Source organism: Zea mays, chromosome 2 (assembly GCF_902167145.1).
Source record: "Zea mays cultivar B73 chromosome 2, Zm-B73-REFERENCE-NAM-5.0, whole genome shotgun sequence".
In the NCBI taxonomy this organism is placed as follows: domain Eukaryota; kingdom Viridiplantae; phylum Streptophyta; class Magnoliopsida; order Poales; family Poaceae; genus Zea; species Zea mays.
In genome coordinates this window covers 58,144,630-58,159,286 of record NC_050097.1, presented here as the reverse complement: position 1 = coordinate 58,159,286, position 14,657 = coordinate 58,144,630, and the positions used below count along the sequence as shown (strand labels likewise).

The window sequence follows — 14,657 nt, the reverse complement described above, 5'->3', positions numbered from 1 at the left end:
TTGCCCGTGAGGTATAATCCTACCTTTAGATTAGTTTTGTTTCGTCCCATAGTCCACAAAAAGCCAAAAAATTACGATCAGTTTATTCCGACCTAAAACCATCGCCTTAGCCTTAGCACAATTCAGTTTTAGAGTCCGCAGTTCTGAGTTCGTGTTCTAGTTGAGTTTGGTTGCTGGATTAGATTTGTTTTGGTTCAGTTTGATTGTGTTCATCCGCTTCCATCCTACAAAACCGACCCTATCTACAAAATAGATCCTATCTCTACAACCGACCCTATCCACAAAACAGATCCTATCTCTACAACCGACCCTATTCACAAAACAGATCCTATCTCTAAAACCGATCATATCCACAAAACAGATCATGTATCTAAACCGACCATATCCAGAAAACAAATCATATCTCTAAAACCGACCCTGTGCTTCATAGCCGTCGCTTCGGTTCCTGCCAATTTGTGCCTTTGAAAACCATAACTTGAGATACCTTCCATAAAACAGACATAACTTTTCGCTTGGTGCTCCGTTTGAGCTCAAGTTTTTACAGCAGATTCCTGACTCCATTCTGGGGTGACCCAAACTGGCCTTTGATCTGTTTGTGTCGGTCAAAAAATTCAAAAAAATTCGAGAAGATAATTAAAAAATTGTTTAAGTGTTTTCAGGAATTTCAGAGATCCTTTGTGAATTTCTCTAGGCCACAATACAACTCTGTTTCAAGTGAAATTTTGTGTGCTTCCATCCTTTGTGTTTTTGGATCAGTGGTAAAAAATGTAGAATATTTCGAGCTCTTTTGATGGTACTCCTTTGGAAACGCGCCTTTGATTTCTACTAGTGCTGAAAAATCTGCTCTATTTACAAAACTGTCATTCCCACTAGATACTTGTACCTCCTTTCTTGTGTTTTGGTACAACTGTTCTATTACATTTTCTAGGCCAGCAACTAGGACGAGTACTTGGAACACTTATTCAGCATTGCTATCTGTTACTGACTTGTGTACCACATATACATATATTTAGTCAGCCTTCCCATAGCTCCAGTTTTCTCTCGAGCAGAACATGTACTCCTTTGCAATCACACCCACGCTCGTTGGACAGTCACACCGGTCACCGTTTGCCACCTGCAGTGCTGGTAAGAACGTTGTAAGAGCGGGGTAAGATGCTTCATAATTTGTATTCCACCACCTCCACCACCACCCTGAGAGATAGTTGTAGGGTTCACATTGTTTGTTGCCTTTTTGTCTCTGTTTTGTGCTAACAATGACAGGACCAAAGAATCAAATGGATAAGGACAAGGGGCCTAAACTTAACGATGATGAGTGTGTCTCTCAGATGGAATTGAAGGAGATGATGCACGCGATGTCTAAAGCTTTTAAAAAATACCAGGACTCTGCCTCGACATCCTATGAGCAGCTTGATTGACGAGTTGCTGAACTTGTTACACGCATGGACGTACTGGAGGCTCGTCCCCCACCACCAACTCCAGCCCCAGCTCACTCTCCTGTGGACGACGACGACGATGACGATGATGTTTATGCATCGCTGCGACAACGCCTCACATGTAATCGACAAGGTATGGGAGGTAATGGTAGACATCGTCATCATAATCCTGAACCAGACCATGATCCATTTGCTAAGATTAAGTTCTCTATTCCACCGTTAATGGGTTCTTATGATGCTGAAGCTTACTTAGACTTGGAGATGACGGTAGAACAAAAATTTAATTCCCATCTTGTTCCTGAGCAGCATAGGGTTAGACAAGCCACTAGTGAATTTAGAGATTTTGCTATCATTTGGTAGAATGAACTTGTTAACACACGTGCTGCACCACAAACATGGAATGCGTTAAAAGAGGAGATGCGAGCTCGCGTTGTTCCCCCTTCTTATAGACGTGATCTTCGAAAAAAATTGCAACGCTTAGATCAGGGAGACATGTCGGTACAGGAATACTACCAAGAGCTTCAGAAAGGTATGCTACGATGTGGGGTAGTTGAGGATCCGGAGGATCAAATGGTTAGGTTTTATGGGGGATTGAGGCGGGAGATTCATGATATTGTTGATTATAAAGAATATCATTTTATACAATGCTTGTTCCATCTTTCTATGTTGGCAGAAAAAGAATTGCAGGGTCATCAACAGCGGAGGAGCTACACTTTCGCGCCACACCAGCCACCGGCGCCAGCCAAGGCATCATCCTCTTCGGGCGTACGGACGTCCACATCGTCCTCCACCAGCTGCACATGCAGCACCGCACCTTCGGCATCACAGGGACACGACAACAACAAGTCCTTGGTGCCTTCGGGTGTTGGAGCAAAACCTGCTACGACCACCTCTTCCATAGGCCGCTCCTCCGACATCAAGTGCCACCGCTGCCAGGGACTTGGCCATATTCAGCGAGATTGCCCCAGCAAACGGGCATACATTGCTACTAGCTAGTGATGGTGGGTATGTTAGTGCTTCTGATGTTGAAGATGAAGATACTGTTGGAGCTAACATTGCAGAGACTTATGATGGTGATGAAGAGGTTCTTGGTACAACAGCGACCGAGACCTATAAGGCCTTGATTGTGCAATGAGCTTTGAGTACCACGGCTAGTGACAACGACAACAGACAGCGCCACAACCTCTTCAACATGTTCCTCATCGTCAAGGACTGCCGTGTACATACCATCATTGACGGTGGTAGCTGCAACAACTTGGTGAACGTTGAGGTGGTCAAGAAGCTTGGCTTGACCACACGAGAGCATCCCCACCCTTATCACATTCAATGGTTTAACAACATCGGTAAATTCAAGGTAACAAAAACATCAAGGGTGCATTTTTCTATTGGCTCTTACCATGACTTTGCTGATTTCGATGTGGTGAGTATGGATGCTTTCTCTCTTTTACTGGGACGTCCTTGGGAGTTTGATACTGATGCTATTCACCATGGTAGATCTAATAAATATACTTTCATGCATAAGGGAAAGAAAATTGTTTTGCTTCCTATGACTCCCACTGAAATTGTCCACTTTGAACATGAGAAAAAGGCTAATGCTAAGCAAAAAGGTGTTTTGAACTCTGAAAATCAGCAACCTATTAAGTTAAAACTCCTACTTTGCTAGCCACTAAATCTGATCTTGATGAGTTACATGCCTCTGTTGGACTTTGCTATGCCTTAGTGTGCAAAAATGCTTTCTATTCCATTGATGATACGTCTATTGCTTTGCCACAGGCTATTTCTAACCTTTTGCAAGAGTATATGGATGTGTTTTCCTCTGAGATACCCCCTGGATTACCACCTGAGTTGCCTCAAAATTTTCGGGTTAGTCCCACCTTTAACATTTCAGATTTGAAGCCATATATGGGTGACGAAGATGAGATCGAGTCGAGGACGACTCCAATTCAAGAGGAGGAGGATGACAAGGACATCACTTCTATACATACAATGAATGGACCGATAACACGATCGAGTGCACGACAGCTAAATCTCCAGGTACATTCTACCCTAGTCAATTGTGTTTCAGAGCTTACGCTTGGGGCCATGGATGTTTTGATGATTAGGAACCTTGGAGAGGACCAGCAAGGACTTGGGAAAGGCCTAGGTGTTGAGGACGAACAGCAAGGGCGCCCACAACAGGAAGGAGATCAAGTCCGACTCGGCTGCGACTCCATCTCGGGTTCCAGAACCAGTCTGCACTAAAATGGACGCCCAAGATGCATCCGGACTCCGATTGCGACGGACTTGATATGGTTGGAAAGATAAGGAGATTATCTAACCAACCCAACTGGTTCCACTCTAAAATTCGTCCAGAGTCAACGGGAATCGTCGAAACAAGTCAGCGTTCAGATTCTGTTTTGGTGCTGCGACACCGTCTGTTGGGCCGTTGGGCCGTGTATCGCGTCGGAGCCCATTAGGGGCGAGTCCAGGGGTCACACACGCCCTAATACTCTATTTATTCAGCAGCTGCCGCCACATTAGGTTTGGGTTTTGCTTAGATCAATTCTGTCATCGAACAGTATCGCCGTCATCGATTTGTGAGACCCCATCCCGTAAACAATACAATTTTGGTTGCGTTTCTTTCCTGTTCTTGCTTGTGTTCTTGATTGCGCTTGCAGGGATAAGCCTTCGTGGCGAGGTCATTCGTGTGTCACGGGTGATAACCAACGGAGCCGTGGTGTAGTGATTGCGAGGAACCGTTCGCTCGGAGCCTTGGATCATCAACGTCGAGATCTTCACTCAATCAAGTTATCGTATCTCACGGAAGATCGGGCCGCGTCTACTATCACTAAGTCTAGAAACATACCTTGTAATATGATTTGTATTTCTCTCTTTATTTAGCACATAAGAACTTAATCAATCGTGTTGGGCATTTAATCACCAAAACATTATAGAAATGGCACAAGGGCACATTTCTTATTCAATCGAGCGCATGTCCCAAAGGCGAGTTTGGGGCGGGCCTCAAATTCCGGTTCGTCCGCACACATGAGCCGGGCTTAGGACGGCACGGCCCAATGAAGCTCATATTTTTTAATTTCTTTAGTTTAGTAAGTTATAGACTTTATATTATTGTAATATTTAGATTTTATGTGGTAAAATGATGCTAGCATTGTTTAATATCTTTAATGTAGTAAATTATGAACTTTATTTAGTTGTAATATTTGAATTTTATATGATTTAAATATATGGGTCAAGCTTGGTCCGACATGACTCAACAAAAGCACGACGTACTTTAGAGTAGAGGCTGAACCACTGTTTTTACCCTTTGAACTGGCATAACATGACCCAAAATTTGTTTTAGACCTTAGCCCGAGCCATTTGACCCAAAGCGTGATGGGTCGGTCCGCCGCAATTCGCACTACCTGCGACGGCGACACTCGATGGAGTGCAGCACTAGGTCAAACTCGGCGTCTTCTGCTGCTCAGTCCGTGGCGAGGGACGATGATCCATGAATGATCGTCGGGCCGGCCTCCGATACTTGCTGGTGGCTGGAAAGTATCTGGGCGACATGAATGGAAAATGAACGGATTGAGCCGTTTTGCGTAAAAAAACGTTGGTTTTTGCCGAGGAGCTACTCTTTTAAAAGAGCCGAAGCCGAATTTATTTCTATAGAGCCATACCCTACCAAACGGACCTTTAATAGTTAATTGTCTAAAAGTTACTAGTGAATTTAGCTAGCTAATAAATATTTATTTAATTAATAACTAATTTGCTAAACATAGCTACTAGTTAAACGGTTAGCTAGACCATATAAATATTTTCAGCTAATTTAGGAGCTAATTATTAACTCTACTCCATTCAAATATTGCCTAAATACATAAAAAATGGCAATGAACATGACATTATGTCCAGCAATCAAAACACGCCACCTGTGCGTACACTCCACACCTCGCCTCCGTGCTTCCGTCTCGCACTTCCGGACATAAAGTGCGACCATGGCCATGGCGGCGCTGCGGGAAACCTCCCGCTGTTTGGCGTCCAGGGGGAGATCTGCGGCCTGGCGACCCGTGCTCCTCGCGCAGTCCCGCGGCATCACTTACAAGCTCTTCGTCGGAGGTTAGTGGTATTTTTTTTTGTCTCAATTGGCCGTCTCCTCACCCATTCCTCAGTCCTTATGCGCGCGTCCCTCCTACGTCTTGACCATTCGAGTGCTCTGCTCCCGCTCTCGCATTTCGTTGGTGGAGGGGAGCACATCTATAATCTATTGAGTGCCTGAGTCATGGCCAGGGCATGGATGCCTACTGTTCGACGGAATGCCTCTACCGTTACAAGCCGGGTGGCTTGATGCTCCATTGAAACCATATATAGTTAGATTGATTTTTAGTTTTTAACTGAACGCGGTCTGCAAAAACTAATTTAGTTGCAACACCCGAATCAAACTCATAGGAAAGTAGCGCCAAATTATAAAATTTACTCCTGCAGTTTTGTACTACAAAATAGGCAAAATCAGAAACATGCAGTTTGGACCTTGAAATGCATGGCAGAACGTTGTTTGGGTCTCTGCTGCTTGTGAAGAGATTAATGCGTCTGGCTTCTAAGAGCATGGCTAATAATAAAACCCATTGCTTGCTATACGTACATTTACATGTCATCTATGAAATTATCATATAGTAGTGTGCCAACTAAGCAAAATAATGATGTTGCATTGAATTTAAGGAAGCGAGAGATAGAAATTGTTTCTTATATAATACTCCCTCCGTTCCAAAATAGTAGTCGTTTTAGCTCTATATTTTTATGCCTATATTCATATGTATGATAACGAATCTAGACATATATATAGAACACATACATTAATTATTGTATGGATCTACTAGAATGGTACAACAAATTTTAATTTAGGACTGAGGGAGTAAAAAAAATATGTTTGCAAGAGAACCAAGGTAGGAGAGAGAAGATATGATTTGATAGCAATTTATTTTAAGAAACCACCTGTTGTGAATATGATTTCTTTTGTATAGTGTCTATATGTCTTAGTATGGAAAATGTTCCACCCTTTGTTGACCTTGTGTAGGAAAAAGCTCAACAAGGGGGAATGTGTAGGAGCAACTCTCCACTTTATACGTCTTCAAAGTTCATATAGCACATATCTTGCTTTAATTTAGGGCCTGTTTGGTTCTTTTAGCCTAGGGACTAAAGTTTTGTTATGTGACTAAAGTTTAGTCCCTGCCCTGTTTGGTTGTAGGGATTAAAAGTATTCATAACACATTAAATGAATCATAAGAAGATCAAAATACCCCTTACCATTCTCTCGCAATTAGTGCAACTAAAATAAATGAAGGGCAAAAAAGGAATTAATATGGTTTAGTCTCTTTTAGTCATCCCTTGAGGGACTAGAGACTAAAGAGGTTAAGTCACTGTTTTAGTCCCACTATTTGGTAATTTAGTGACTAAATGAGACTAAAATGAATGAACTAATCTTTAGTCTCTCAAACCAAACGGGACCTTAGATGCTCAACAAGGAAAAGCTACGTCAAACACCTTAATTTAGAACTTCTTACCTGTGCTTAGTGGGAGCTAAAGCTCTAATACGGTACGCAACTGAGAATCACGGGGTCCATTGGGCAACCGTCGACAACTGTTTATAACTTCGTCCGAGGCCTCTGCCCTTTTGCAGGTTTATCACAGTTTGCGACGGAAGCAAGCCTAGCAGAAGCATTCTCACGTTACGGACAAGTAATAGAAGGTCTATCCTCGTCGCTTGCCAGAACACACCCTTACTGATACCTAATAGTTATTCTGCCTGCTGCTGTTAGCTGTTACCAAAGCCGGGCTTCTTTCTTGAGTGCAGCTACCGTCGTCAGGGATAAGGTGACCGACGTACCGAAAGGATTCGGCTTCGTGAAGTTTGCTTCCCCGGAGGAAGCCAATAACGCGAGGGAAGAGATGAACGGCAAGGCAAGATTTGCTCCTTGGAAATTACTCGTTGTTATTTTTTTTTCTCTCCCTTCTTCTTTGTGCCATGTGGAGAGGAGCGCTGAGCAATGCGGCTCACTGGCAGGCATTGAACGGTCGGGTCATATACGTGGACATTGCAAAGGCCAGACAGGACCGTGCTGCAGATGCCCTCCCAATAGCGAGAGGCCCTCCTAAGCCTATCAGCAACGACTGATAGAGGAAGGCCTTGGTGTGCGCTCCCAATAGCGAGAGGTCCTCCTAAACCAATTAGCAACGGCTGTTCAAGGAATGCCTGGTGTGTAGTTCCCTCCCGTCCTCAGCTGGCATACTAGTTCGATTCTCAGATACGGAGGCTCTTAGATGATGAAACGTGCCGTGAAATATTCTGCGGAACTTTGAGGTTCTGGTTGAACACAAGTAGAGTTTATTTAGATTTAATTACCCGGAGTACTCGTGTCATGCTTGTCCGGATCAGACACTGCGTTTGCTTGTCATGACAGGTGCTGCTTTAATAAATCCGTGGTGCTAGCCACACGAAACATCTTGATGTTACAGGTTGCGGATGGCAGTTGCATGGTCTCTTCAATCTGTTCTACACTTCTACTATTATAGAACAGTATGGTGCCCCGTTCGCATGCATTCTGTTTGGAACCAATGCTTTGCAGTTCATCTGTGCTTTCCTACTATAGAACAGTATATTCGTCTGTATTGTTATCACGTTATTTCTTATTGGACATAGGAAAATGGTGCACATCAGTGCCAGGACATGATATACACAGTTCCTAACTGTTACCCCAGGAAGAAAAAACGCGCTGCTCGATGTTGCGCACGCGCACTTGGCGTCCTTAATACATGCGCTCGTCTGGCGCCGGTGGTCACCGGAGCGCGACAGCGGCGAGGCAGGTGAGCACGACGGCAGCGCTGGCAGCGGAGCAGCACAGGTCCACGAGCGCCTCGCGGCGCGCCTTGCTCTCCTTCCTCCCCTTCTTGCGCATCACGAACTCGAGGTACCGCCTGTTGAGCACCAAATTGAGGATCGGATGGTCCGTTGTGCTACAGTTGTTAGCTAAATTCGTGAAATTAGCTCGGGAGATTAGTTTGTAAAGGGTCCAGTCCCCTTCTCTATAAATACAAAGGATTACAGCCGATTAAGAATAATCAGTCGAATCAATAATCAGTTCATCTCACATTTATTTCTTGTACATTTAGGAGTAGTTTTAGTCTAGTTCTAGTTTAGCCATCCAATCCCTAAATTCTCCGCTTCTCTTCGACTCTACGTCGATTAGAGGAGTCTAGGTTGGTCTGACGAGGCTAGACAACACCTAGGATCTCTCCTCCCCGATGGGTCCCTTTCGGGAGCGAGATCCAGGCGCCACCGGCGAACTCTGCCGCCCTTGCGCACGTGTGGACCGTCCGGCCTGTAGACGCGGACCGTCCGGCCGTCAGGCAAGAAACCCTAAGCCCTGTCCCAGGTCGTGGACCGTCCGGCCCCTGGCCGCGGACCGTCCGCGCCAGTGCAGCGAGCACCGCCACCGGTTCCCACGCAGTGATTGGCGCCCCAAAAGGCACCAACACACTTTTTGGCGACTCCGCTGGGGACGATTTCATATATACTTATCGAGATCGATCCTCAATGGCCGGTTCAAAGGATAGCTCTGAAGTTTTCACCAGCAATATTATCAAGCTGGCATAGGAAACCTTGCCAGGTGAAGAACAGCTCCTGTTCGAGGAGCGCCAGGAGCAGCTGATCCAGGAAGCAAAGGCGAAATTCCTAGCCGACTTCAAGGTGGACAGGAACAACAAAGTCGTTCGGCAACGGACGATAGATCCGGCTTCGCTCCGACCTACTACGAATACCCCAAATGTAAGTAGCACCAATGAGCTCTAATCTCTTAAAGCTTACATAGACGAACAACTGAGAGCACCTAGAGGGGGGGGGGTGAATAGGTGATCCTGTAAAAACTTAAACTTAAGCCACAAAAACTTGTTAAGGGTTAGTACAAGTATGGCCAAGTGGCTAGAGTGAAGTCTCAACAAAACACAGTACCACAAGAGAATCAAGCACAGAGTGACACAGTGGTTTTATCCCGTGGTTCGGCCAAGACCAACGCTTGCCTACTCCACGTTGTGGCGTCCCAACGGACGAGGGTTGCAATCAACCCCTCTCAAGCGGTCCAAAGACCCACTTGAATACCACGGTGTTTTGTTTTCCTTTCACTATCCCGTTTGCAAGGAATCTCCACAAATTGGAGTCTCTTGCCCTTACAAGTATATGATCACAAATGAAACACAGAGTAAGGGAGGGAAGCAACACACACAAATCCACAGCAAAAGCGCACACACACGGCCAAGAATCGAGCTCACAAGACTATCTCAGAGTTCTCACTTAGAACAGAGCTCGAATCACTTAGAAACACAAACGAATGCGCAGAGACTTAGTGTGGATGATCAAGAATGCTCAAAGGTTGCTTGGTATTCTCCTCCATGCGCCAAGGGGTCCCTTTTATAGCCCCAAGGCAGCTAGGAGCCGTTGGGAACAAATCTGGAAGGCCATCTTTGCCTTCTGTCTCGTGGCGCACCGGACAGTCCGGTGCACACCGGACACTGTCCGGTGCCCGATTTGTTTCCTTAAATGGCGAAACCGACCGTTGCCGACCGTTGCAGATCTGGCGCACCGGACAGTCCGGTGCACACCGGACAGTCCGGTGCTCCCTTCCGACCGTTGGCTCGGCCACGTGTCGCGCGCCGATCGCGCGGCCGACCGTTGGCCCGGCCGACCGTTGGCTCACCGGACAGTCCGGTGCACACCGGACAGTCCGGTGAATTTTAGCCGAAGTCGCCGGAGAAAAACCCGAGAGCGGCCTCTTCGGCCGAGGCAGCCTGGCGCACCGGACACTGTCCGGTGCACCACCGGACAGTCCGGTGCCCCAGACCGAAACAGCCCCTTGGCTGCACACAGCCAAGTCTTCTCTTCTCTTCTTCTTTCTGTTTCTAACACTTAGACAAATATATTAGTACACAAAACCAATGTACTAAGACTTAGAAACATACCTTTGTTGAAGATTTGCACTTTGTTCATCCATGGGCATTGATTTACATTTAAGCACTTGTGTTGACACTCAATCACCAAAATACTTAGAAATGGCCCAAGGGCACATTTCCCTTTCAATCTCCCCCTTTTTGGTGATTTATGCCAACACAATATAAAGCAACTAGAACAAGTGCAAAATCACTTTAAATAAAAACTCAAATTGGTTTTATTCAATTTTGGCATATATGGATCATCCTTTGCCACCACTTGGTTTGTTTTTGCAAATCAAACTCAAATCTCTATCTCTAAGTCAAACACACATGTTGAAGTATAAAGAGAGTCATTCCAAAAGAGATTGATCAAAGATTTCAAAAACTCCCCCTTTTTCCCATAATCAACACTTCTCCCCACAAGAAGCCAACTTTTGAAAATAGAGACAGTAAGAGACAATAAAAGCTTTTGACAAAACAAAAACTCTATTCTACTATTTTCAAAATCTCTCAAGTGGTAGCTGATCCATTTATCACTTTGGCCTTTATTTTCTCCCCCTTTGGCATCAAGCACCAAAACGGGATCAATCTTGGCCCGTTAACCCCATTGCCTCACCAAAGTCTTCAATTAAGAGCAAATGGCAATAAGATTTCATGAGATGAACTTGGAATTAGTTACCCTCTCATCGGAGTGCAGTGGAAGTCTTTCATGGTCCAAGTCCACCTTTTCCCTTTCAATCCTCCTTCGAGACTCCTTTGTTGAGGTCGGTGTGTCCGTCGGTCCCCATTGGAGTCTTTGCGGGCTTGGCGTCCTTCATCCCAAACCGCTTTAGCAGATCCTGCGTGTACTTTGTTTGGGAGATGAAAGTGCCGTCCTTGAGTTGCTTCACTTGGAACCCAAGGAAGTAGTTCAACTCGCCCATCATCGACATCTCGAATTTCTGCGTCATCACCCTGCTAAACTCTTCACAAGACTTTTGGTTAGTAGAACCAAATATTATGTCATCAACATAAATTTGGCACACAAACAAATCACCATCACATGTCTTAGTGAAAAGAGTTGGATCGGCCTTCCCAACCTTGAAAGCATTAGCAAGTAAAAAGTCTCTAAGGCATTCATACCATGCTCTTGGGGCTTGCTTAAGTCCATAGAGCGCCTTAGAGAGCTTACACACATGGTCGGGGTACCGTTCATCCTTGAAGCCAGGGGGTTGCTCCACGTACACCTCCTCCTTGATTGGCCCGTTGAGGAAAGCGCTCTTCACATCCATTTGGAACAACCTGAAAGAATGGTGAGCGGCATATGCTAGCAAGATTCGAATTGACTCTAGCCTAGCCACAGGAGCAAAAGTCTCCTCAAAATCCAAACCTGCGACTTGGGCATAACCTTTTGCCACAAGTCGAGCCTTGTTTCTCGTCACCACCCCGTGCTCGTCCTGTTTGTTGCGGAACACCCACTTGGTTCCCACAACATTTTGCTTCGGACGAGGCACCAGTGTCCAAACTTCATTGCGCTTGAAATTGTTTAACTCCTCTTGCATGGCCAACACCCAGTCCGGATCTAGCAAGGCCTCTTCTACCCTGAAAGGCTCAATAGAAGAGACAAAGGAGTAATGCTCACAAAAATTAACTAATCGAGATCGAGTAGTTACTCCCTTGCTAATGTCACCCAGAATTTGGTCGACGGGATGATCCCTTTGAATCATCGCTCGAACTTGGGTTGGAGGTGCCGGTTGCACTTCTTCCTCCATCACTTGATTATCTTGTGCTCCCCCTTGATCAAACGCCTCCACTTGAGGTACCTGTTCGTCATCTTTGGTTGGGGGATGCACCATAGTTGAGGAAGAAGGTTGATCTCGTTCATCTTGTTCCTGTGGCCGTACTTCTCCAATCGCCATGGTCCGTATAGCGGCCGTCGGAACATCTTCTTCATCTACATCATCACAATCAACAACTTGCTCTCTTGGAGAGCCATTAGTCTCATCAAATACAACGTCGCTAGAGACTTCAACCAAACCCGATGATTTGTTGAAGACTCTATACGCCTTTGTATTTGAGTCATAACCTAACAAAAACCCTTCTACAGCTTTGGGAGCAAACTTAGAATTTCTACCTTTCTTCACTAGAATGTAGCACTTGCTCCCAAATACACGAAAGTAAGATACATTGGGTTTGTTACCGGTTAGAAGCTCATACGACGTCTTCTTGAGGAGGCGATGAAGGTAGACCCTGTTGATGGCATGGCAAGCAGTGTTCACGGCTTCCGTCCAAAAGCACTCGGGGGTCTTGAATTCTCCTAGCATCGTCCTCGCCATGTCAATGAGCGTCCTGTTCTTCCTCTCTACCACACCATTTTGCTGTGGTGTGTAGGGAGCGGAGAACTCGTGCTTGATCCCTTCTTCTTCAAGGAACTCCTCCACTTGAAGGTTCTTGAATTCGGACCCGTTGTCGCTCCTTATCTTCTTCACTTTGAGCTCAAACTCATTTTGAGCCCTCCTGAGGAAGCGCTTGAGGGTCCCTTGGGTTTCAGACTTATCCTGCAAAAAGAACACCCAAGTGAAGCGGGAAAAGTCATCAACAATAACTAAACCATACTTACTTCCCCCTATGCTTAGATAGGCGACGGGTCCGAAGAGGTCCATATGCAGCAGCTCCAGGGGTCTTGAAGTGGTCATCACATTCTTGCTGTGATGCGCTCCTCCCACCTGTTTCCCTGCTTGACAAGCTGCACAAGGTCTATCTTTTTCGAATTGAACATTGGTTAGACCTATCACGTGTTCTCCCTTTAGAAGCTTGTGAAGGTTCTTCATCCCCACATGTGCTAAGCGGCGATGCCACAGCCAGCCCATGCAAGTCTTAGCCATTAAGCATGCATCTAGACCGGCCTCTTCTTTTGCAAAATCAACTAAATAAAGTTTGCCGTCTAATACACCCTTAAAAGCTAGTGAACCATCACTTCTTCTAAAGACAGACACATCTATATTTGTAAACAGACAGTTATATCCCATATTGCACAATTGACTAACAGATAGTAAATTATATCCTAGTGACTCTACTAAAAACACATTAGAGATAGAGTGCTCATTAGAAATTGCAATTTTACCTAACCCTTTTACCTTGCCTTGATTCCCATCACCGAATATGATTGAATCTTGGGAATCCTTATTCTTGACGTAGGAGGTGAACATCTTCTTCTCCCCCGTCATATGGTTTGTGCATCCGCTATCAATAATCCAGCTTGAACCCCCGGATGCATAAACCTGCAAGGCAAATTTAGGCTTGGGTCTTAGGTACCCAACTCATGTTGGGTCCTACAAGGTTAGTGCAAATATCCTTAGGGACCCAAATGCAAGTTTTGTCTCCCTTGCATTTTGCCCCTAACTTCCTAGCAACAATTTTCTTATCCTTTCTACAAATAGCAAAGGAAGCATTTAAAGCATAATAAATTGTGGAAGGTTCATTTGCTATTTTCCTAGGAGCATGAATAACATTCCTTCTAGGCACATGATGAATAGCATTTCTTTTAGGAACAACATTTCTCCTAGTAACATTTCTATCATACACATAAGAGGAACTAGGAGCAAACATGGTATGAGAATCATAAACATATGAATCATAAGCATCATGACTTACATTTCTAGTTTGTCTTCTATCATGATACAAAAATGCATGGTTCCTTTTAGCACTAGTAGCCATAGGGGCCTTCCCTTTCTCCTTGGCGGGAATGGGAGCCTTATGGCTTGTTAAGTTCTTAGCTTCTCTCTTGAAGCCAAGTCCATCCTTAATTGAGGGGTGTCTACCAATTGTGTAGGCATCCCTTGCAAATTTTAGCTTATCGAAATCATTCTTGCTAGTCTTAAGTTGAGCATTAAGACTAGCCAGTTCATCATTAAGCTTGGAAATTGAAACTAGGTGTTCACTACAAGCATTAATGTCAAAGTCTTTACACCTAGTACAAATTTCAACATGTTCTACACAAGAATTGGATTTGTTTGCTACTTCTAATTTAGCATTTAAATCATTGTTGACACCTTTCAAAGTAGAAATGGTTTCATGACAAGTAGATAGTTCAAAAGAAAGCATTTCATTTCTCTTAACTTCTAAAGCATAGGATTTTTGTGCCTCAACAAATTTATCATGCTCTTCATACAACAAATCCTCTTGCTTTTCTAAAAGTATATTCTTTTCATTCAAGGCATCAATTAATTCATTAATTTTGTCTATCTTAGATCTATCTAAGCCCTTGAACAAACATGAATAATCTACTTC

The 14,657-nt window shown here is 44.7% G+C and overlaps 1 protein-coding gene across 1 annotated transcript; it reads left to right on the top strand.

Annotated features, from left to right (window-relative positions):
• Window positions 1–5,310: 5,310 nt before the first annotated feature.
• On the top strand, window positions 5,311–7,963 carry LOC100283722 (uncharacterized). Its single transcript, NM_001156621.3, has 4 exons — window positions 5,311–5,528; window positions 7,087–7,155; window positions 7,261–7,367; window positions 7,471–7,963. The coding sequence occupies exons 1-4, from the start codon at window positions 5,408–5,410 to the stop codon at window positions 7,579–7,581; spliced, it is 408 nt and encodes a 135-aa protein (NP_001150093.2). The 5' UTR covers window positions 5,311–5,407; the 3' UTR covers window positions 7,582–7,963.
• The last annotated feature ends 6,694 nt before the right edge of the window (window positions 7,964–14,657 follow it).

Coding starts and splice junctions, on each gene's coding strand:
- LOC100283722 (NM_001156621.3), top strand. CDS start 5,408: ATGGCCATGGCGGCGCTGCGGGAAACCTCCCGCTGTTTGGCGTCCAGG. Junction 5,529..7,086: donor TTACAAGCTCTTCGTCGGAG/GTTAGTGGTATT, acceptor GCCCTTTTGCAG/GTTTATCACAGTTTGCGACG. Junction 7,368..7,470: donor GGGAAGAGATGAACGGCAAG/GCAAGATTTGCT, acceptor GCTCACTGGCAG/GCATTGAACGGTCGGGTCAT.